The following is a 23,543-nucleotide window of genomic DNA, read 5'->3' on the forward strand; positions in this document are numbered from 1 at the left end:
ATTTGCTTCTCTATTTCTTAGTAGCCTTCAGATAGTCAATGACACAGTTTTAGATAAGATTTCACTGCTGTGTGAATGAATAGTAGAGATATCCCCAACCTGAAGTGTTAGTGATCGCAAATTATGTACCACACATATTTGTTTTCATTTTGTTCTGACCTTATCGGGGGCCAGAGCCTTGCCATCCTTGAGCCGCATCTGGCCCCAGGGCCTCCATTTGAATAGCCCTGACTATGGTGTTAACGTGTAAAATGTGGAGAGAGTTGGTCGGTGTAAAGTTTGAAAGAGATACAGACTAAAAGCTGTTGAGGTTGGCATCTTGACTGGTTCTTATTTTAAGCCAGGGGTGGGGAACCTATGTCTCGAGGTCCATTTACGACCCTTGAGGCTGTCTTATCCGGCCCCCAGCATAATTTTAATGTTATGCACTTTCACATGAAACATGACATGTTTTGTAAAGAAATGTTTGAAATTACACTAACAATACAATTAAGTTATATCTTCAGGGGACCTAGTGAAGGTGGGGTGAGCTGTGGCAACCTTCAATATAGGCCTTAAGTGCAGGGGCAAATCCTGGTTTGTGTTCTTCATAGTATGGCCCTTGGAGGACTTTATCAAATTTGAGGTGGCCACTCGAATGAAAAAGGTTTCCCACCCCAGTTTTAAGCCATGATAAAACTAAACAAACACCAAGCAAACACTAGCTGTGTCTGCATTCTTCTACATCCTGCACATGTATTCTTCACCCATCATTCCGTTTCCAGAAGTAGATGACATACCTACTGTGGGATGCTCTGAAGGGTGGGGTTGAAGACAGTGGAAATATCAAAATAAAGCCTATGGCCGGAAAATCAAGTAGCTGGTGCAGGGACGTAGCAGCAAATCGTGGGCCCCATGTACAGTCACCCCCAATGCACCCAGCCCCCCTTCCAGCCATATATCTACATACGGTAAACCGGACTGTGTGTGGGCCCCCTATAATATAGGGCCTGGTGACTCAGTCACACTTTACTCCCCTGTACGACACCCCTGAGCTGATAGACCAACAAGGTTCAGAGACATGTTAAATGGACTGCATTTATATGTAGATGGTAAATGGACTGCATTTATATAGCGCCTTTGAGCACTCAGAGCGGTTTACATTGTATGCTTCATTATTCACCCATTCACACTCTGGTGGCAGTGGCTGCCACGCAGGGTACCACCCTGCCACCAGGAGCAACGTGGGGTAGTATCTTGCTCAAGGACACATCGAAGGGGACAGGCAGAGCAAGGCTCAAACCTGCAGCCTTCTGGTTGCGGAACAGCTCCTCTACCACCTCAGCCACCACCGTCCCCATGTTGTGTACAACCCTCCAAAGAAAAAAACAGTTTACGACCGACCAACTAACGTACGTAGCACTGTATAGAGTCACTGCACATGCCTAAAAAAAACTGAACACGTCTATTCATCTTTGTATGACGGCTGCCATAAACCTAACCGTGACTTTCATGTCTACAGTACATACTTCCATACAAATAACACATTGTACCATTAGAATAGTGTCGTAAATAAGAACAACTTTAAATCAATCAAAGTGTACAATGCATTATCACACTAGTCTGCATTCAAATGATCACACAGCATTCAAATCAGGTGGGGCCATGCTAATCAAATGTTATGGCATACTTGGGAAGTGTGTTGCTGTGTCTTATGTGGATGTTATAGCCTAGGCTATAACATGTAGTAGCATTCTGTGAACAGTGCAGTACCTCCACACAAGACTGTTGCATCTGCAGTTGTGATAATCCCCCATCATTCTCTGCTGACAGGGTGATCTTATGCAGTAAACCCCAGTAAACCCATAGTTATGCATGTATTGTAGACCTTATATACTGTATGATATCTTCCCAATCCCCAACATCCCATAAGCGGAGAACATACAAAAATAAGATCAGAAGGTGGACTGACTTGCATAGACCCCTCACATAGACACAACTACACGGTACATTGTTTTCCAATTAATAGGCTACACTGGGTACAATACCATACAATCCCCATGCATGTTTTAAATGACAACACCTTTTGCAGCAAAATTGTCTTAAATGTTACTGCACACAAACAATAGACCTCGCACATAAACTACACACTAGAAAAATAAAGCAGGCTGGTGGATGCTACCCATGCACTGCAGTGAGGCGACGTGGGGAAGAATTAAGAAGACAGAGAGCTGGATCAAAGTGATGCTGCAGTGGGAGCTCTTCGAACACTTCTTCATTCGTCTTAATTGCAAAGTAAATCAGACTGACACTGCAGGCCCTCGCTGTTTCCACGAAGAAAATGAGCGTTATCTCTCGTGTCAGATCCCCAAACAGCAGCAAAAACAAATGGGACAAGAATGCAACAACTGACGGCCGCTATTGCGTGCGTTTTATGTGGTGTGTGTGGTAGCCAAAAAAAAATCAGAACACTGTAATTTGAGCTGACTGTCAAATTATCTTGCTGTCTAAAACGTCCAACTTCACCAGGAGGGCTGTACTTAACTGCCATCACATTACTAATTCAGTAGGTCTGACATAACTGATGCTGAGGCGCCAATCTGTCGAGCCGAGCGCAGCATCTCCTGCGGCCCAACACGGGACTCGCGCAGGAATGCAGTGAGGGGGGACTTCCAATATTATGGGAGATACGTGGGTTGACAAGGTGATTTATCACTTGACTTGGTCTCGTAGCGGGTGAAAGAACTCACCTAAATGATTAATACACTGATTTGACAAGGAAGCAATATGGTCATCATGACTAATTTTCCACATCGCCTTGGTTTAATGTGAACATAGTTGTCAATAATTCAGTTTTCATTTTAACTCATCCGGAAATCTCCTTCCCCATGCGTGTGCTATTGTCTGTACATCTCAGCGAAAAGAGGAAGAGAGGGGTGGCTATCGATTTACATTAGAATTCTGCATTAGCACTAAATGGTGCAAAATCGGCGATGGGAGGGGTGCTGTTATGAAATGGCCACTGCGAATGTAAACCCCCATTATCAAAGCTACCGCTGCTCAAACTCCCAGCAAATGTTTCCAAACACTGTCATTTAAAACACCGCATCTCTCAAAACGATTTAGCGTAAAGGGCTACCCCAACAGACAACCACCAATAAATAGCGGACTGCGGTATGGTAACTGCGGCTGAGGCACGACAGTTAAGCGAAACCACTAATTATTCAGCTATCCGTTACTTATTCACAGGACATAACCCCACATCATACTATTCTCCACAAGCCATGTTGTAGGCTATATTGCGGTTCATTACATTGTGCTTCGCGTAAAAGCGGGCTAAATCTGCAGTAGCCCGCTGCTTTTTTTTACACCGACGCAATGCAAACGTATGAGGAGGTGTTGGACTGCATCCGTTTTTGGAATTACCCCCCAGATAACTGGATCGAGGTTATATGCTGTGCGTAAAGCGCACCTGTTTTTAAAGCAATGTAGCAGAATTCGCCACAATGTTTATCATTCGTCAGCAGCAATGCCACCGACTGTCAGTGAGGGACTCTTTTTTTAAGACATCACAATGCGGGGTGAAGAGGAGATGCGCACGGTTACAGCATCCAACCACTACATGATTCAACTTCAACTCAAGCGAAGCGGCAGCGGCAACTCCCTTGCCTAAACAATTTACCAAACAAAGCATGATGCTGCAGACTGCGCCAGTAGCGAGCACTTTCACATTTACAGTCAATTTGGATGGATGTCACGCGTATAGGATACTCACAGTTCGCAAAAACTGAATCTCATCCTCGCCCTCTCCTCCTTCAGCCATGGTTGCCCGTAGATTGTAGGCTACAATCGAACGGAGCAGTACGAGGCGACAGCCAGGCACAACCTTCGGCTGTAGTGTGTAAGGCAGCCTCTCTCGATGCCCGCTTATTGGGTAAATGTAGCAATCAAAGGGAGGAGTTGCGCAGGTGTACGTGGGATGAACTTTAGCCCTGACACACCAACTCCCTCTACTGGGCAAGAGGCTGAAATCAAGTGTGTGCAGGATCCTCTCATAGTTGTGGTACCCAACCTCTCCTCTTGGGAGAGGGTTTGCAATATTAAAGAAGTCTATTGCGTAATGGAAATGGTCCTGGAGGCCTATAGATGGTACTGTATGGATAGGAAACATTTTTCTTTTAGTCAGCCAGGATATTCACATTTTGCTTTATAATGTCTGTATTAGTCTGTTAGTGCTTTTGTATCAGTAAGCCTACGATTAGTTTTTCACTGCACATTGTCTGTGTGTGTGTGTGTGTGTGTGTGTGTGTGTGTGTGTGTGTGTGTGTGTGTGTGTGTGTGTGTGTGTGTGTGTGTGTGTGTGTGTGTGTGTGTGTTTATTATCAATGTCCCATCTATATGTTTAGTTTAACTGTACATTGGAGACAGGTCAAACACAATTTCATTTCTGTGCTACCCTTGTTACATAGATTTTTGACAATAAAGTACACTTGACTTGATAACGTATATGTTACCTATCTATTTATTTATCCTTGTTCTGCAATGGGCCACCGAGAAAAAAAAAAAAAAAGCTCAAAAGAATGTGACCACAGTCTCCAGGTTTACCAGACTAGATAGCCTTACATCATCACAAAAATGAAAATTTGGATAATTTTAATCAATCTATGAGCATCATCAGCTGACACTATTGTTTTATTTATCATATATCCTAGCGTCGGACCATATCAAGACACATCCCCAGACACTACACCTTGCAGGAACAATATTTGTAAAGTTTGTGCCGGAGTGTAAATGGTTGGTGCCCCTGGGCCCTGTGCAACTGGCCCTTATGGATAATCCGGCCCCGTCCTGGTGATGTCCCTACGACCCTAGATCAAGCCAGGTGGATGAAAAAATTGCACCCAAAAACTCAAAGCCGCAAAGAAAATGTGTGGGGTATTAAAAAGAGAAAGAGGAGACAACAAAACCCAACAATGTGTATGACCACAAGCCTGCTATAAATCAAAATGGGCATTCATGACAACTACTAATATCTTAATGTCCACAGTTCGATTACCTCCGTGCCACACAACACTTGAGTTGGGGTAGTAAATCGGGGCTTTGACTGCTACACCAAAGAGCCAGGCTCGTTGGCATGACAGTCAGAACACACCCACAACCCCAGTAATGGTCACTCCAACACACTGCCATCCCCTTCGAGAAGCACACCTGTGCGCTTCACACACTCATGGCGTGCATTCCAATATGCAACCTTGCATCCTCCACTTGTGCTTGTAGCCTCACGTTTTGCTGATTCCCCCCCTCCGTGGAGAAAACAATTAAGCTTACCCTCGGTCAGCCTAGCCACAGCATTTTTTGGGGGACTATTCTTCATTCACCATCCAGTTTGCATATGAGAAAATTACTTTACAATTGAGCTTTTGCGAGATGTTGAAATATAATGCTGTGGTCAGTAATCACAACGTATTACTTCCTGGTACGAGGCCACAAGCACAAGTGGAGGACGCAAGGTCGCATATTGGAACGTACCCCTGGTGTCCCTCACACAACTGCCCATCATGCTTCTCCCATCCAGTGTGCCCCATCATCTATGCTTCACCCATCACTGGGGTCCCTCGCACCGCGGTCACCAATTCTGGGGGTCCCTCACATGGAATTATGGCTCACACACAATGGCTATGCTTCAGATGGCCTCTCATGGCAGTTGACTCTGACTTATTGGAAGGATTCGAGACTTACAGGGTTTTCACACCTGGTTCCTTTCAGCCATTGAAGTGAACTCAGATCTGTGACTCAGCCTTTTCTGTGCCTATGTGAACGCTCCAAGGTGTACCCAGACCCCTCGGAAGTGAACCGTACTGAGACCTGTATTGACGTAGTCTCAGTACGGTTCGCTTATAAATCCTGAAAGTTACACTTGTGACAATATCATGTCACATAGTAAATAAATGGAAGCATAGGCAGGGATGGAGGTTTCTCAAATTCTGCTTTATTTAAATTGCAAATTCTGTAAAATCTCATCAATGGACAATGGGAGATGCCCAACTAGGGCTGCACGATTATGGAAAAAGTCATAATCACGATTATTTTGGTCAAAATCATAATCACAATTATTAGTCACGATTATTGATTTTTGCAGATTTTTTTGAAAATTATAACAAGATGAAATATAACCAAGAATGAATTACATACGGGATGAGCAAAATAAAATTGTATGAATTGTAATAATTATGTAAAGGCAATAGCATGAAACTTAAGTGGACAGATTTCTGGCCAGAAACACCAGCCTGTCAGTATGTTCTGGCTTCAAGGACGCTCTCAAAAGTAGGTCACTATTGCTACGATTAAATCACGATTAAAATCATGAGTTCGATTTCACTATTTTATCACGATTTTGATTATTTTTCGATTAATTGTGCAGCCCTATGCCCAACTACTTTAATGAACAAGTAAATAAATAATATCTGATTTTAAAAAAGCACTAGCACTATTCACAACAAACTCACTCACTCCCCTCTAGTCTGTGAATCCACACCCTCTTATCAATCACTGCCTAACAACACCTCAACCCATGACTGCCATTTTGAATATTCAGAGCACACACTAGGACACAAAACATGGGACCTGTGAGGCCTGTAATCAACCGCAGACACTTTGACCAAAGCAGTCACTCTGATACTATGATATTAAAAAGAACAGACAGCTGAGAAGCATAGCTCCATTTAATAGCAATTAAAACTTCAGTCTCTTCTCACCTCTGATAAAACAGTCGGGAGCATACCTGAATTACAAAAATATTACAACATTTGAAGTACAATGGCACCATTTCCCAGTTAAAATAACTGAAATACAGGGACCATTTTTTCTATAGTGCTATTCAGTGATCACTGCTGAGATTCCTTATGCAGAGCTGCTGGGAAGTTTTCTGAAAGTTTCCTATTAATATATTTATGGTGACTTGTGTACCGTTTCTAATGTTTCTATGTTTTAAGACGTTAATGACTTCATTCACAGTAGTGGCAGATACAAGACATCCTCAACATAATTCATATTCAGAAATCAATGCCCACAATAACACAAAAACACAACTTGTCTTAATTCAAGGTAGCAAAATGCTGGAAAGAAATTATGTTAAACATGGTTCTCAAGACCACAATTACATCCTGACTGTCTTTGGTCTCGGTTTAGAAGAGGGATATTGAAGGATTTTACGGGTGGCAAAGGATTATCACTCTTTTCCCGAAGCCACACAAAACGAGTCTGTCTGGAGCGCTACCAGATGGAAGTGTGTGGAGCAAGGCGGAACCGCATTCATCTGGAGAGAGCCAGGCTACGTACTCACCATTCCAGCTTCAGCAATATTCCAAGATGCTCCCTGACTCAACCTGCAATGGCTACCAGTGGTCATTCGAATTAAAGGCCCTGTCCCTCGCCTACAAACTAACTCAATTGCCATGAACTTATTCGAAGGCTTCGGTATACTAAAACCGTGTGTTCCTTCCACGATGCTGCGAACTGCCTAGCATTGACCCCTCCTCATACAAATGCGATCCCATTTCAAAATTTTCACATCAATGTCCCTCAATGGTGGAAGAAGCTACAAGACAAGCGTCATGTCTTTCAGCCTTCAAGAAGCTAGGAATGACCATTCTCTTCCAAGACAGTTTTCCTTCATAAAAAAACACTAACTCTGCTCTTAAGCATTAAACCTTATGTAGTTAACAAAAAACTGTTCTTGTGCACTAATACTGTTTGGGATGTACTATACTCTTAATTTCCTCAAGTATTACAGTATATGCTACTGAACATGCCCTAGCTTGGAAGTCGCTTTAGAGAAAAGTGTCTGTTAAATGGTAATGAAATGTAAGGTAATGACTTTGCACACAAAATTATAAAATCCCCTGATGGAAAAAGAAATTGATGACCCTGTGAAAAACAAGGTAACCAGCTTTTCAACTATTAGTTTGTGCTGTACGCTGGGCTGAAGACATAACATGTTGTATTTTTGGCCCAAAAGAGACTGACAGGAATAAAATATTTTACCATTTAAGTAGGAACAGTAGGAGACAGACAAGTCAATCCTCCAAAATTAGGGATTTTTTACACATGATAAAATTGACATTTAAAAGTGTGTTTCCCGGGTGAACTAAGATACCATATCGTAACAACGGAGACCCGGGTTTGATTTCGGCCTGAGGTCCTAAGCCGCTCCTTCCCCCCTCTCTCCGACTCCCTGACACTCTTTCACTGTCCAGTCTTAAGTAAAGGCATAAAAGCCTAAAAGCATATCTTGACATATCTAAAAAAAACCTGCTTCACTGTAGGTTTACACAGTCTGTGTTTGTTGAGGGTCTTTTTCTATGCATGAATCAATTTATGGGGGAGATGGCAAAATAACCATTGAGTGCACTAATAATTTGATGAACAAATTACAGAAAATTAGTGTTAAAAATGTGCTTGAACCAGAGTTTAAAAATAAAAGATTTACAATATACACCTTTCATCAAATTTGATAATTTTGTGGACACTGAAAAGGGTAAGACACAACAGGTAAGTCACAACAGAGGGTGCGAGACACTCAGTATCGTAGCCAATGATTGGTGTCAACCAACGTTTCACTCAGCATCGTAGCCAATGATTGGTGCCAAGCAACGCTTCACTCAGTATCGTAGCCAGTGATTGTTGCCAGCCTACGCTTCATTCAGTATCGTAGCCAATGATTGGTGCCAACCAACGCTCCACTTCAGCAACAGCCATCCCTTTTCTCTTGGCATAGTCTTCAGTCTAAAAACAGGAAGAGAGAGAGAAAGTGTGAGAGTACACGACTGCACGTGTGTGTGTGTGTGTGTGTGTGTGTGTGTGTGTGTGTGTGTGTGTGTGTGTGTGTGTGTGTGTGTGTGTGTGTGTGTGTGTGTGTGTGTGTGTGTGTGTTCTTATGTTCTTCATTGACCTTTATTTTCTACTGTCCTTAATGCTCTATTGACGTTCTTGATCTACCAGTAAAGCATATTTGAATTTGAATGAAGAAGTAAGAGATCTTCCATTTTCATTTCTGTCAGAGTAAAGCCAAATTATTACCTATACTATTACAGGTTAACGGATACAATCGCACAAAAGGTTTAAAAAGAATCTGATTTTAATTTGAACTGATTTTATTTGATCATGATTTGCTTCAGTTCACAAACACCATCATGAGTTTGTTGCCAATTGAAAGAGAAGTTTCAGCGATTTTCCCCTGGCTTTGAATGGACTGGTCATTCTGCTCTCAGATCCACTGTAGTCACTTTATTCCTCTGGCAACGTTCAGTTATTCATTTACCCTCCAAATGAAGAGTGCTCATGTTCACACGTTTTCTGAATTGGCAAGTTCTTGAAAACAAATTGGGTTGTCTTGATGCAATGGTTTAACATCTATGACATTTAACATTGCAAAACAATAGCTATCAACTCAGCGGATGGTGATACTGTACATCTGGAAGGAATACTCTTTTCACATTAAAGCTAACCGGGCTTGAGGTGGAGGTCAGATTGCACATGGGTAAGAGGGAAAAAAGTTTTGTACTGTTTTGTACTGTTTTTTCCCCTTCATAAGACATTGTAACTTATCATCGTGCCAAAAAATAGAACCTGTGCTTTCTGTCAGAAAAACCTCTACTTCATACATCTCTGATTCCCGCCCTCTCCCACTCGTTTCCTGTCACAAATTCGAACAATGTCCTAAATAAAGGCATAAAAAGCCCAAAACACACATTTTTAAAAGAAAAAAACGATATTTCATCACACCCAATAGGGTGCAAAGTGATTGCCATTTTGTGTACGTTGACCTATGTTCAAAGGAAAGAAGCCGGAGTCAGACAGTCTGTCTGTGGTCAAGTGTGCTGTGGAAATGTACAAAATGTTTAAACATGATTTAACATTAAACATTTTTAAATGGCATCTCTTGTGGCATGTTTTGAAATGTCATGACATGAGTTTGCTTAAGTGTTTACAGTTATGTGTATGTTAATGGATATGGGAAGATACCTGCTCTTTGGTGATTTTTCCCACAGAAAAGTAGCTGGACTTTGGATTCGAGAAATACAGCCCTGAGACAGCAGCAGCTGGGGTCATTGCTAGAGACTCAGTCAGTCCAATGCCTAAAAGCAGTAGCAGAACATGAGTCATGTGCAATTATAAGTCGAACACACATAGATGTAAGTGTTGCCTTGCAAAATGTAGGCCTAATCACAATTCAGAGAAAACTTTTTTTAATACTCTCGTCTGGAACTGGTTAGCCTGCTGACAGAGGACGAACATGATCATGGCCCTGTCCTTCAAGATTTTATTGACTGGTGTGACGAGTCTAAACTGCATCCTAATACTGCAAAGGCAAAGGAGATGTCCATTGACTTCAGGAAAAGTAAGTCAAGCAGCTGTACTTCCATTAATGGACAGATTATTCAGGCAGTTACCGAATACAAGTATCTGGGGGTGGTTTTAGATGAGAAGCTGCGATGGGAGCAGCACACAGAAATGATCCAGAAAAAAGGACAACAGAGACTCCACTTTTTAAAGAAACTTGTTTCATTTGAAGTTGATCTTAAAATAGCCAGGATGTTTTACAGTGCTTTTGTGGAGAGTGTTTTAACCTTTGGTGTCCTCTGTTGGTTTGGCAATGCAACAGAGGCTCAAAAGGGGAAACTAAGGAAAATTGTGACAACCTCTTGCAAGCTGATGGGCACTAACATGAAAAGTCTTGAAAACATATGAAGAATGTTCACTCAGCAAAATTGACACAATTTTAACAGACAGAAGACATCCATTGTTTTATACTTTTGAGCAGGGCTTGGCATTAACTTTTTCAGCCACCTGTCACAGTGGCTAGTGGTTTTCCTAAGTCACTAGCCATTCAGGTATTCCACAAGCCACAGATTTTATATTGTTTTTTTCCCCTTCTTTATCATTATGTTGTATGTCAAACCTCAGAAGATGAGGTGCTAAAGCAAGATGAGTGTATATAGCTTTCTACTTGTATATCAAGCAAATAGATACTTAGTTACTGAGCTTTCTCTTGAACTTAAATACAAACAATTGATACACAAGGAACAAACAGAATACAGGATACTATCATGGGTATGTCATACCAAGGAATAAGCTGCCAGCCAAATTGGCTAGTGACACTGAAAGTATTACTAGCCACAGCCAAGTTTTACCAGCATTTGGCCGGTTGGCAGGTGCCAGTGTCAAGCCCTGCTTTTGAGCTACTGCCATCTGGCTGCAGATTTAGACACCCCACTGTTTTTAAAAACAGATCCAAGCAATCTTTTATCCCACAAGCAATTAGCTTTTTTAACAAACATGCGAAACAAAAAGGTAGATCTTAATTTGCACACCCTGTCTCAGCAGGCCTGAGAAGGAATGAATGACACTCTAATGCTCTATCTTTTTTATAATGTTTTGCTTATCTATTTATTTATTTGCTGCTTGCACATCCTACCATGCTTTGTCCACGCAATGGGGTTAACTGGGACTGACCACTGTTGATGGATGACATCTGTTTTTGTCCAATGTCTTGTCTGTGTTATGGGGGAATGTGTTGCTTGGGGTAAATGTGCTTGGTAATCTGACTGTATTGTGTTTGTTTTCATGTCTTACGCACCTCTCACTAGAATAAATTTCCCCCATGGGGGACAATAAAGCTACTACTACTACTACTACTACTACTACTACTTTGTTGAGGACATTTACGGAATCCTCCCAGATGACAGAAGTAACGTCGACCCAGCTGTATAAGCAGAGAAGCTATTCGACTTGTGTTGATAATAATCAACTCCTGGACTATGTACTACAAATTTCCAAAAGCATCGTTTTGTGAGTACAGACCATATTTGTACTACTAGTGCACTAGTGTACAGGGGATACTGCCAAGTTCCATTAGCGCTTCTACTAAGCTATTCGGAATAACTTGGTAACTCGGGTAATGTTCGCCCAAGGTAGAAAACACTTTGTGTGGACTACTGGGTGGATGTCACGGTTCAAATGGCAATAGGGTGAATCTACTCCGAACCATCACTTTAAGCGATCAAAAATACTGATGTGATTCATACTTATATGTCCTGGACATCTGGGAAACCAGGCGTTCCATGACAGCAGTAAACATGGATGATGTTCTTTTACCCGTTTTCTTCTGGATATCAGCCAGGCTCCACATGGTGATCTTCTCTGTGTGGTCTGGTTGGCTGGGATAACCTGAGGCCGGGCGGATGCCAGAGTAACGTATCCTGTGCATGTCGGCAGCCTGGAGATCTTCTTCAGTGGAGTATCCCCATAAGTCTTTACGCACTCTTGCATGAAGTTCTTCGGCAAAAGCCTTAACAAATAAATAAATGGTTTCATTAGCAACACCAAACCGTTTTATATTGAGCCTCTTTCCAAAATGAGATATATCCATTTTCCAAGATTTTGGGAAATTTACATTTTTGTATTGGGCATTCCATTGAATTGCATTACAAAATGCATTTTAATTGAGGTTTAAAAAGTTGTTCTCAAAACATTTGAATGGCAAGAAGTCACACATAGATGATAGGACTTCTTAACAGTCAATTCCAATATTAAAATGCAAAAGTAAAAAATGGTGGATATGTCATTTTGGAAAGAAGCTCTTCATTTTTTCTCATGTAAAACAAAAAAATACAAATTAAACATCAAGATTGAAAGACGAACCTCAGCAAGTCGATCGGCTAGCGCCTTCACCATAATGCTATTGTAGTCATCTCCTTGGTTCTCAAACTCTTGACTGAGTTCTTCAGCACCAAAGCAAGCCACAGCAAAGAGTCCAATGTAGTCACACACACCACTGTCTTTGGGTGCAATGAAGTCAGACAGGCAAAGGTAAGGATCTGCAGATTTTGAAGTTTTCTCCACCTGTCCAAATTAACAAAAGTGGAAAGGTTTCTCAGCATATACAGTAGAGGCCAAAAGTTTGGACACACCCTCTCATTCAATCCATTCTCCTTATTTTCGTGGCTATTTTCAGTACATTGTAGTTTTTCACAGAGGGCATCAAAATTGTATGTAGTGTGTAGCACGCCACTTTACACGTCATTAACCCATTGATGCCTAAGGCACCTGCAAAAAACGCCATCTAAATGCCTAAGCCCTCATATATGTGATTGTACTCCTCAAAGGTTTGAAGACCAACTGTTGGCTCTACCCACAATCTTAAGCATACTAAATGGAGCGGTGTCAAGCTATTTATTCATGTTAAAATCTGGCTTCCCAGGCTAGGCAGTCGTGTGGCTGCCACCAAATTTGATATCGTACATAGTAGCACCGTAATTTCCTGGAGTATCAACTGTGGTTTAAAATGGGTATTTTTGAGTACATATTTTATGCAATAAGGCCAATACAGATTTTATTAGCAAATGTGTATTAAAGATGATGATCTCTATATAATTATTTCTGTATAATCTTAGACGATACCAGTGAGCTGTTGCATGAGAGCTTCAAGCATCTCTGTGTCAGAAGAAGATGCTTAGCACTAAAAGACATCGCACCCGATTTCATCAGAGATCTAAAAATAAAAAGTTCCTATTATCTCTCCAGTTTGTTTTAAGTTTGAATTTGTGGCAGGATCAGCCTTGGCCTACTGGTTAAGCAGATGGACTTTAGATCAGAGGGTTGCAGGTTCAAATCCTGTTCCACTCCACACTCCTGTTGCACACATCCTATCTCACTCCATGGCTGAGGTGTCCTTGAGCAAGGCACCTAACCCCACACTGCTCCAGGGACTGCAACCATTACCCTGTAATATCTGTCAGTTGCTTTGCATAAAAGAGTCAGCTAAATGTAATGTAATGGCATATACCTGTTGCCGCAGCCCGTGGAAGATGGCAATGGGCTGGCTGCTGTGTGGGCAGGCGTCCTCTGCATAGACGTGGATGTCATCCCCCACACTCTGCGCGGGCCAAAAACCTACTAATCCTCTTCCCCAAAGCCTTTGGTCATTTAACAGCTTGTGTAGCATATCCTGGGCATCGCTGAATACTCTCTTAGCCTCCTCGCCTATGGAAACAACAAACCAATAGAAATAAAAGTTCAAGGATCCATATCTAGTTGGTAAAAGCAGGACTGTTTAATATTTCAAAAGAAAAACGGTTACACTTTCACTTGCTTCCCTTTTTGAATGTATTTTTTAAATAATTGTATTTATTATTTGATAATGAATTTTGCCTCTGTGCGTCATCATAATATAATTGTTATTATTATCTTAAAAACTTGGTATAGCACAGGCATGTGCGCTCCAATACGGCAGGGGAGGCAGTGCCTCACCAGCCCCACATGAGAATGATGAGATGCAGTAAATGTGAATAATAGAAAATAACAACTATTGTTTTCGAGCATCTTCACCATACCTACCATTTGTGCAGTATTAAAACAGTTTCAATCATTTTCAATCATTTTCGTGGCCAAAATCGTAATATTTGCCCATTTCATGTCAAATTGCTCCGAATACGCTGAATGGGGCAGCTCCGAGCTTGCCTCATCCCGGATTGCACAATCCCTCGTTAATATGCTTGAGCGCATGCGCCATTTTGCTCGTTCTGTGTATGCAACCTGGTAATATTGTATTAAACGTTTTTATACACTTAATAGAAATATGTATGGTGTGCCCTCATTTTCCTGATAATTTTACTATTTTCTACGTGTGATTATCATTTCTTTACTCTGAACGCTTTGGCATAACGCCCACTGAAAGATACAGTGGAGCGGCTAGCAGCAGCCTCGCCGCAACCTCGTTCTGGCGTTGAGAGTCTTGCTGGTCAGTTACGTCATAGCGAATCTGAGGTTCAGTCGGTGTCATTAGTGTTGGCTAGCTTGTTGACTTTGACTGCTACCATGGAAGTGGATTTCATAACGAAACTAAGAGCATTCTCAAAGTTGGATTTCCAAAGGAGAAAAGATGTGATAAAGAATGGAGGACCGACAGAGCTGAAGGGTTTGCTGCTGCAGGTGACCAGTCAGAAGATAAGAACGACCCGATCATTTCAAAGTGAGCGGTACAACAGAAAAGATTTTTTGTTACTCATGTCTCTTGTTTGCAACCGGCGAGAATTTGTGGAAGACCATTAGCATGGGATTTTGTGACTTAAAAATTTACCAAGGAGCCTCATGATACACAAATCCTCGGCTACTCATATTCAATGCCAAATTGCTTTGAAGACGTTTGGGGCGTCTCGAATAGATGTGGCTTTGGATGAACAGCGCCAGCTAAAGTAACGTTAGCATGCACAATGCCAAAGTGAAGGAGAACCGTGAGATCTTAAAATGTCTCATTCAGGCAACCTGCTTCAGGGGGAGTTGGCGTTTCGCGGTGGTGATGAGAGTACACACTCTTCGAATCGTGGGAATTATGTCGAGCTGATGAGCTGATTCTGCATGTTGCAACAGGCGTTGGCATTGAGAAGGACAGGCTTCTGAGGCTAAGAAAAGACAAGGATTTCTCGGAATCACGGATGTTTTCATCCAGAAAGAGCGGCGCATGGACCTGATGTACGAGTAAAGGTAAGACCAGTGTTTCCTATGTGTGTGTGAGGCCTGTGTTTGTGAGACCCGTGGGGAGAGAGAGAATCCACCGTGATTCTGTCCGGTGTAGTAGCTTTTGTGATACGCACCGGATTCTCATGTGCCCTTTATCTGCTTGTAGGGTAGACCGATTAAACTTGAGTACAGGGTACCGTTGAGGTAAATCAAATATACCCGTGTAACAACAAGACTCTGATCTAATTCCAAAGTGTAGGCATAACATAAATGACAGTCCCAAAATATTTGGTGACCACATCGAAGTTTGTGTAATCTCTGTTTATGTTGACATTCGCTTCCTGCCATACCTTTGTCCCACATCGCTTGCCGTAGCCTTGTACAAGTAGATGTACATTTGCATGAGAATCCGGTGCGTATCACAAAAGCTACCATACCGGTTTGTTCGCCGTGCTGCTCAGTGGTCTATGTATGTGAGACCAGTGTTTTGAATCTTGTGAGTGTGTGTGTGTGTGTGTGTGTGTGTGTGTCTGAGCCCTGTTTGTCCGCCTTGGTGCTGTGTGGTTTATGTGAGACCACTGTTTGAATCCTGTGTGTGTGTGTGTGTGTGTGTGTGTGTGTGTGTGTGTGTGTGTGTGTGTGTGTGTGTGTGTGTGTGTGTGTGTGTGTGTGTGTGTGTGAGTGTGTGTGTGTGTGTGTGTGTGTGTGTGTGTGTGTGTGTGTGTGTGTGTGTGAGTGTATGAGTGTGTGAGTGAGATCTAATAGCATTTTCTCTATGGAAATGCAGCATGTTTTAATATGTAGGCCTACCTTATGTTAAGAAAGCTATGACATATGAAACTTATCGGTAGGCCTATTTGGCAAATATTTACTAATACTGTAGCTGTAGTATTATATATTTGAAAATCTGATATTGGAAAAGTCAGTGCCTCACCAGCCATAAACTTGACCGCACGTCACTACTATAGCACAATTCATATAAACATGCACCTTAATCTGCTTTAACACCATGACAGAAATCATACCACAACAACAACTGCAGGAGTATATGGAGTTTGACAGTCACTATATCGACATCATGGTTACTGCACACCAATATGTGCTGACAAGCAAAATACTTTCCATACCTACGGTTTTGTCCTTGAAAATTTTGGGATAGCCTCTGTTTGGGTATTTTCCTCTCAGCTGCCAAATGTCAAAAAATGGCTTCCAGTCAATGTAGCTCTCCAGCTGGTGCAGGTCATAACTGTCATAAACATGCGTGCCAATAATCTGTGGACGTACTACAATAACAATACATACATTGTATTATTTCAGTCAGTAATTAAATGGAAAAAATGTACCAGAATAGGGTGATTTTTCAGCAGACAATACCTAATGTAAAGAAATTATTTGTGATTACATGAGCTCATTGATGCTGTGTATCATAATAATAATAATAATAATACTTCATTTTTATATAGCGCTTTTCAAGACACTCAAAGACGCTTTGCAGACCATTTAACACAAAATAAAGACATACAAAGACTCAACAAGACAACAAAAGTAGCTGCAGTGGAAGAGAAATGTTCATGTTGATATGGAGCTGTAGGTGTGCAAGTCATGAGAACTCACATTGGGGGCAGCAATGGAAATGGGGATAGGAAAACCCCAAGCCTCCTAACGTGGCAGCAAGTTTAGTTTGGGGAAAGCAGCTGAACGAGCAGGTGAAGTCATAGTCTACAGTGGTATCAATTATGTAGACAAAGAGGCACATACACTATACAGTATTACCAAGCATATTCGCTAGCCTGCCTTGATTCAAATAGAACTTAACTGCCATCCCATTCCTAACCCACAGGATTCGATACAATATTGGTCCACCTTTTGCATCTATTATAGCTTCAACTCATCTGAAAAGGCTGTCTCACAGCGTTGGGAATGTTTTGGTATCCTGCTGCGACCTCACCAATGCAGCCTTCCCAGATGAGTTGAAGCATAACTGCAAAAGGTGGACCAATATCACACTGAACCCTAGGGGTTAGAAATAGGATGGCAGTTAAGTTCATATTTGAGTCAAGGCAGGTTAGCGAATACTTTTGATAAGATAGTGTAGTATTTTCAATGTTATGGAAGTAACAAACCAGGTCTAGGCTCCGCCAGCCAGTCAGTGTGTAGGCCTTTCTCCCGTGCCAGGGTGAGGGACAGGAAGCGCCGTTCCTATAAATGAGGAATAAATCAATCAATCAAAAAATATTGCTTCATGGAACCAGAATTGGGGACTCTGATGATGAGCTAGATTCCAGAAACGTTTGTTTTCCCTTTGTCTTTGGTTTTCTTTATTTTCGGCTTTTAATACAGTATCACTGACTTGCTTTCAGCTCCTGTGTGCGACTCCTCCTTCTCTCTCCTGGAACCTGAGACAAGAAAATGTAGAGGTCACACAACCTCAGGTATGCATACCTTCAGTGAGTCGTAGTGCTCTTGTCTGATCTCTTCATATTCTTCGGAGACGTCCTCAAAGAACTCTTCCTTCAAATTCTCGTCAAGAAGCTGACTGCACTTTAGGGGAGCAAAATGGAAAAAATGTCAACATAACATCCTCGTTATGGCTTCTTTTGAATGGACAGACTGGCCCACTATGAAAGCATCTGCTGTATCAGTCACAAAGTCCACAGGGTCTACACTTACCACAACAACGCTTCTCGATGCATCCAGAACATGCACCACAGGAGAACTGTAACATGGAGCTATTTTTACCGCCGTATGAGTCCTATGAAAGATATAAAAAATGCATTGGATGTTGGAAAGCAAAGGCAAATACAGTAAGCACTCCACACACAAAAAAATCAAAGGAAGATCTTCAAAATCACAAAAGACAACAGTAGAAGGAACCAGGGATTGATAAATAAAACCCATACAAGCATAAGAGATGTTATGTAATGTAGTGTAATATTATGTAATATTTTGGACGCAATGCCTTTTAAGTCTGGATTCCATTGTAGGGACCTTAAAAGTGGAGTAATATACAGTACTGTAGCCAATTCTGCATTTTGGAAGCTGAAGCTGTTCAACTGGGTTCTTTTTAGAAAGGTTTGTGAACTGGTAATTGAAGCAATCAACTTTAATACAAGACCTCCAAGTTCATGTTTCTTCAGTGATTAAATGCAGGCATCCACGCACATCTGAACCGGTGTGCCGGGTTGCATTGAAAAAGTGGAATGGAACGTTGGCAGAGCAGAGCAGTGTGCCACATTTTTAAACCAGTGTGCGGACAGAGGCCCTAAAATGGAACTTACTTGGATGTGGTGGCGCCCCCGATCAGCAGAGGGACGTGCATGCCGAGCCTCTCCATCTCTTTGGCAACATGAATCATTTCCTCTAGAGAGGGAGTGATGAGCCCAGACAGACCAATGATGTCTGTAAAACACAATCGGGACAGCAAGCTTTTCAGGATTGGTGGTAAGAATACAAAAAAAAAACTGTGCAGATGTAATACATGTCAGATTGAGACACAGGATCTCATACCATTTCATTTCCATCCTCAATAGTAGAATACCATCATAGGGCACTGAACAATTTTTGTGATTGGCTGAGCTTTTTCTATAGACGCTTTTTTTATTTTTATTTATCAACACGGTGTTGTGAGGAGGGGCAAGACACTGGCAGCCAACCACGTGAGCAAATTTTTTGACCAACAGCTGTTTCCAACAATCAGAGGTTGAGCTGTGCGCAGCTAGTTTCGCGCAGTCAGGAGAAAACAAACATTTAGAACCCATGTATACTTCAATATGTGACATGAGAATGAAAAAGTACCCATAGTAGTCTAGTGACTTTTACATACTCCAAGAGCACTACGGATAAAAAAAAACTAGATGCACCGCATGGTGGTAGAAGGGTGATTTGCACTTCCAACACTGATGCTGTTTAGGACCTTTTTGAAATCACAATTAAAATCGGAAGGAGTCCGAAGTAAAAAGTAGCCCGAGAAGTAAAAAACAATATGACTAACTTCACCAGAGGTCACAATAAAGTTTGACATGATAAAGCTGTTGGAGTAATAAATGAACTTGCTTTAAGGAAGTACCCAACTGACCTACCTGCTTTTCTCTCTATTGCCTCCTTCAGGATTTTATCACATGGAGTCATAACACCCAGGTCAATCACCCTGCAGAAATGATCGAGAGCAAGAGAGAGTCCCAGTAATAATGTGTAATAAATACCATATACATAAATATACATCGTCCAAATTGTTTAATTGTAAGCAACTGCACTTTGTCAAATGAGGGATACTAATTTGTCAATAATGTAAAAAAAAATTATTTGTTTTTAAATCATACAATGTGATTTTTAAATTTTCGTTTGGGTTCTGTCTCACACAATGAAAACCGCAATGCTTTTAAATTCTTATTTAAAGACCAGGTTATTGTCAGTGTAGATCCATGTTAAGTTTTTTTTGTTACAATACATGTGTTTGTGTATGTGGTTAGCTGGGTCCACACATCAGGATTGGCTATTATTTAAAAAAAGCTTACAAATACACGCTGCAACTATTGCAACTTGCATCTACTACATTGCCAATGTTACAATGGAACAATATCATTGGGATAACATTTGGAAGACATTCAATGGTGTATGTACTGAGTTCAGTAATAACTTCCCTACCTGAAATTGTTACATCCCAGCACAACTCCCACAATGTTTTTACCAATGTCATGTACATCTCCCTTCACAGTAGCAAGCACAATAGTGCCCTGATATGGATCCTGAAAGAGATGCATTATTATAAGAGAACTATTCTCTACAATATAATACACATATTGTCAATAACACAAACATATTTCAGGAGCAATGGCTAAGATTTGAGTGCTATATTCAAGCCACAAATATAATAGAGGTCCTAATTCTCCTTACCGTCTCCTCAGATGAATCTGCGAGCATTTCCGCTCTCTCCTTCTCCATGAAGGGGATTAAATAACCGACAGCTTTCTTCATCACACGTGCTGACTTTATTACCTGCAGAGATGCACATTATGCAAATAACTTCTGATTTCTTACACATATACACGGTAGAATAATGTGTTGCATATGAATACAAACTTTTATTACCTGTGGCAGAAACATCTTTCCAGCGCCAAACAAGTCACCCACAACTTGCATGCCGTTCATCAACGGGCTCTCGATGACGTGTAGAGGCCGAGGGTACCGCAGGGTGTTAGACCGGGCCTCCTCCGTATCCTCGACAACATATTTGTCAATGCCCTATTATGAGAAAGAGATTTAACGATTTTCATGATTTTAATAATCATGATTGATTTTCATTCAATGTAACTGCAAGAGGTGATTGAGGAGATTCAACTTTGATTAATAGGTGAGGGCATTTTTTTTTTAAAAGTCAAACTTCTTTACATGGTTCGAGTGGCTTCATGTTTTATGTTCCTGTACATCAGAGGTGGGTAAACCCGCAATACCATACTCACACTTTACATTCTTTAAAAAGCTGAGGGTCTTGCAGGTGTGAGATTAACCAAGATTAATCATCAAGTTATGCCAGTGTACATTTCAGTATTTCTTATTGTTGCATGCTGCCTGCGGCATCTGGTGATACAGTCCATATTCTACAACCATATTCCATATTCTCCACCCAATGTGACCCTCGCTGTACAGAAAATGCAATGACTGTATTATCATGGTCTACCCCGATTACGCAATTGCTCTGACATGGATTACATGTGAATATTAAACATATTGTAGCGCAGAGGCACCCTGGACTGAACTGTGTGTTTTAGCCCTCTCTGTCTTTGTCTGTATATCTAAGAGCGTGTGCTTGTGTCTGTGCATGTGAATGTTGTTTCCCTCTCACTCATGTGTCTTCTAAATTTCGTCCTTTGAAGTGGCTACAACTCGGCGCGACAATATCAATTAACCATTCATTTTTTTCCAAAGGTTTCTGAACTGCCTACGTATAGGTATATTGTCATGGATTTTACATTGCAGATAAAAATGAAATCATAAATGCAGAACACAGGTATGAGACATAATCATCAGTTCTTTGTATGTGTCCACCTTTATAAGTGCATATTCCAGCCTGGCCTCAACGCTCCCCTCTCTCCACTCATCCATCTGCACAACATTCTTCCCTTCTTTAGTGGCAGTCTGCATACAATGGACACAGTTACAGGAGAGATGTAAAATTCAAGTTAATATCACATTCAGATGAGTAGTTAGTATTTAACATTTACTGCTGCAATTGAAATGCAAGATTTAGATATTGTATTCAGATACTTATTACTTTTTATACAGTTACTACAGCCGTTGGCCAACACCAATGCTACCTTGTAAGCATCAAAAAGGTAAAGTTTTTTAAGCATGATTCAATATGTTAATTGATGGGAAAACAAATCACATCAAATCATAACAAATTATTTTTGTCTTACTTGAGCATAAACAAGCAGTTTATCTGTGGCGCTTGGGTCACGGTTCCAAATGAGGTTCTCACAAAGTTCCAACAGTTCCTTATCAATGTCGTCATACACAGGCAAACTTCCAGCATTGACAATTCCCATATCCAGCCCATCCTACATGAAGATGATACAAATCATGATGAATAAAGGTACAACAACAACAACCGTAAAATGACACACCTGTTATGGAACATTTATTAAAATTGCATTGTTTGGATAAAAAAAGAAAAAAAGACGACTGTTCACCTTGATGGCGTAGTACAAGAATGCTCCATGCATGGCCTCTCTGATCACTTCCATTCCTCTGAATGAAAAAGACAAGTTGGACAGGCCGCCACTCACCCTGGCACCTGGGAGAGTGTCCTGCATGAGGGAAAATGAGAAATAAAAATGAGTTACAAATCCAGCATGCTACACACATTACTTGTTTTCAGTGAGTAACATACAGTATGTGTACATGACCTCAGTAGTCAGAATTCAGTCACGTTTTGTTGCAGTCAGTCAAAAACAACCAATTTGTTCAGTAATACATACCACCAAAACACATTTTGGTTTTACTTAAATGGAGGGAATTAGGTGCATAGTAAGGGTTCCAATTTTGTTGAGTACACAAGCACGTGTTCGCCCCTAATACATGCTTAATGACTTTACACGTCGGTTTGTATAAGACATGTGTCAAGGGTCTACTAGGTCCATATTACAATTATATCAACACCTTATTGGCTGTGAACAAGACAACGAATTATTGATTTTGCTCAACACGTGATTGCATCAACCTCCATCGACAGAATTAAAAACAGAAGATGCCATTTTTATCTTCTTCGGCTGAGGTCACAGGCCCCTCAGTAGGCATAAGGTGAGGACAATGGCATTGTAGGGAGAGTAGAGTAAACTTAATTAATCCCCAAAGGGAAATGAAGGTGCCTTGCCACCAAGCGAGGCGGCCCACCATAAACATATGAACAACAGAAACACTAACCTTGATGCATCTTGCGGCCTGCATGAAGTTGATGGCATACGCGTTGTGCTCTTCTATACCTGTGCCAATCGTAAGGATATTGGGGTCGAAGATGATGTCATTGGGGTTGAAGCCAACTTTACTGACGAGGAGATTGTATGCTCGCGTGCATATCTCCACTTTCCGCTCAGTCTCAGTCGCCTATGAGAAAGAGGAGAGCACTGTGAGTGTCAAAAAACCATAACTATCTTTGTGACGTACAGCAATGGCATACAAATTGATCATGGATGGAGTGATGTGAGTGTTGTGTAACATTTACAAACCTGTCCCACTTCATCGAATGCCATGACAACAACTGCAGCACCGTAGCGCCGTACAAGGTTGGCCTTTTGCAGAAAGTCGGACTCCCCCTCCTTCAAACTCAAACTGTTGACGATGCACTTCCCTTGACAGCATTTCAGTCCTGCTTCGATCACCGCAAAGTTAGAGGAGTCGATGCACAAGGGGACCTGCGAAATTAATCAGAAGTGAAGAGGGACAATTCGTCTTTTTGCTACCCAACAATGTTTTTAGAGAAAACACTAGATGTTTGTGTAAATGAGAATACTTTCTGAGGAAAACATTTAAGCTTTCCTGTTACCAAA

General features: G+C 41.3%; 2 protein-coding genes across 2 annotated transcripts in view; both read right to left on the bottom strand.

Annotated features, from left to right (window-relative positions):
• The window catches only part of ryr2a (ryanodine receptor 2a (cardiac)), a 133,524-nt gene extending 129,709 nt beyond the window's left edge, over positions 1–3,815 (bottom strand). The window contains exon 1 of the mRNA XM_063221827.1: positions 3,755–3,815. Within this exon, the coding sequence (XP_063077897.1) occupies positions 3,755–3,802 (48 nt within the window). The 5' untranslated portion in view covers positions 3,803–3,815. The remainder of the gene's footprint in view (positions 1–3,754) is intronic.
• A 2,131-nt stretch (positions 3,816–5,946) lies between these two features.
• Positions 5,947–23,543, bottom strand: part of mtr (5-methyltetrahydrofolate-homocysteine methyltransferase) — a 30,681-nt gene continuing 13,084 nt past the window's right edge. Inside the window, exons 15-33 of the mRNA XM_063221828.1 lie at positions 23,223–23,408; positions 22,921–23,100; positions 22,188–22,304; positions 21,915–22,055; positions 21,544–21,633; positions 20,587–20,739; positions 20,392–20,493; positions 20,143–20,243; positions 19,578–19,645; positions 18,777–18,897; positions 18,169–18,250; positions 17,941–18,039; positions 17,622–17,697; positions 16,626–16,781; positions 13,826–14,022; positions 12,682–12,882; positions 12,136–12,328; positions 10,003–10,115; positions 5,947–8,763 (exon numbers count right to left, since the gene is read on the bottom strand). Coding sequence (XP_063077898.1) covers positions 8,677–8,763; positions 10,003–10,115; positions 12,136–12,328; positions 12,682–12,882; positions 13,826–14,022; positions 16,626–16,781; positions 17,622–17,697; positions 17,941–18,039; positions 18,169–18,250; positions 18,777–18,897; positions 19,578–19,645; positions 20,143–20,243; positions 20,392–20,493; positions 20,587–20,739; positions 21,544–21,633; positions 21,915–22,055; positions 22,188–22,304; positions 22,921–23,100; positions 23,223–23,408 — 2,463 coding nt within the window. The 3' untranslated portion in view covers positions 5,947–8,676. The remainder of the gene's footprint in view (positions 8,764–10,002; positions 10,116–12,135; positions 12,329–12,681; positions 12,883–13,825; positions 14,023–16,625; positions 16,782–17,621; positions 17,698–17,940; positions 18,040–18,168; positions 18,251–18,776; positions 18,898–19,577; positions 19,646–20,142; positions 20,244–20,391; positions 20,494–20,586; positions 20,740–21,543; positions 21,634–21,914; positions 22,056–22,187; positions 22,305–22,920; positions 23,101–23,222; positions 23,409–23,543) is intronic.

This window comes from Engraulis encrasicolus, chromosome 17 (assembly GCF_034702125.1).
Source record: "Engraulis encrasicolus isolate BLACKSEA-1 chromosome 17, IST_EnEncr_1.0, whole genome shotgun sequence".
Taxonomy (NCBI): Eukaryota; Metazoa; Chordata; class Actinopteri; order Clupeiformes; family Engraulidae; genus Engraulis; species Engraulis encrasicolus.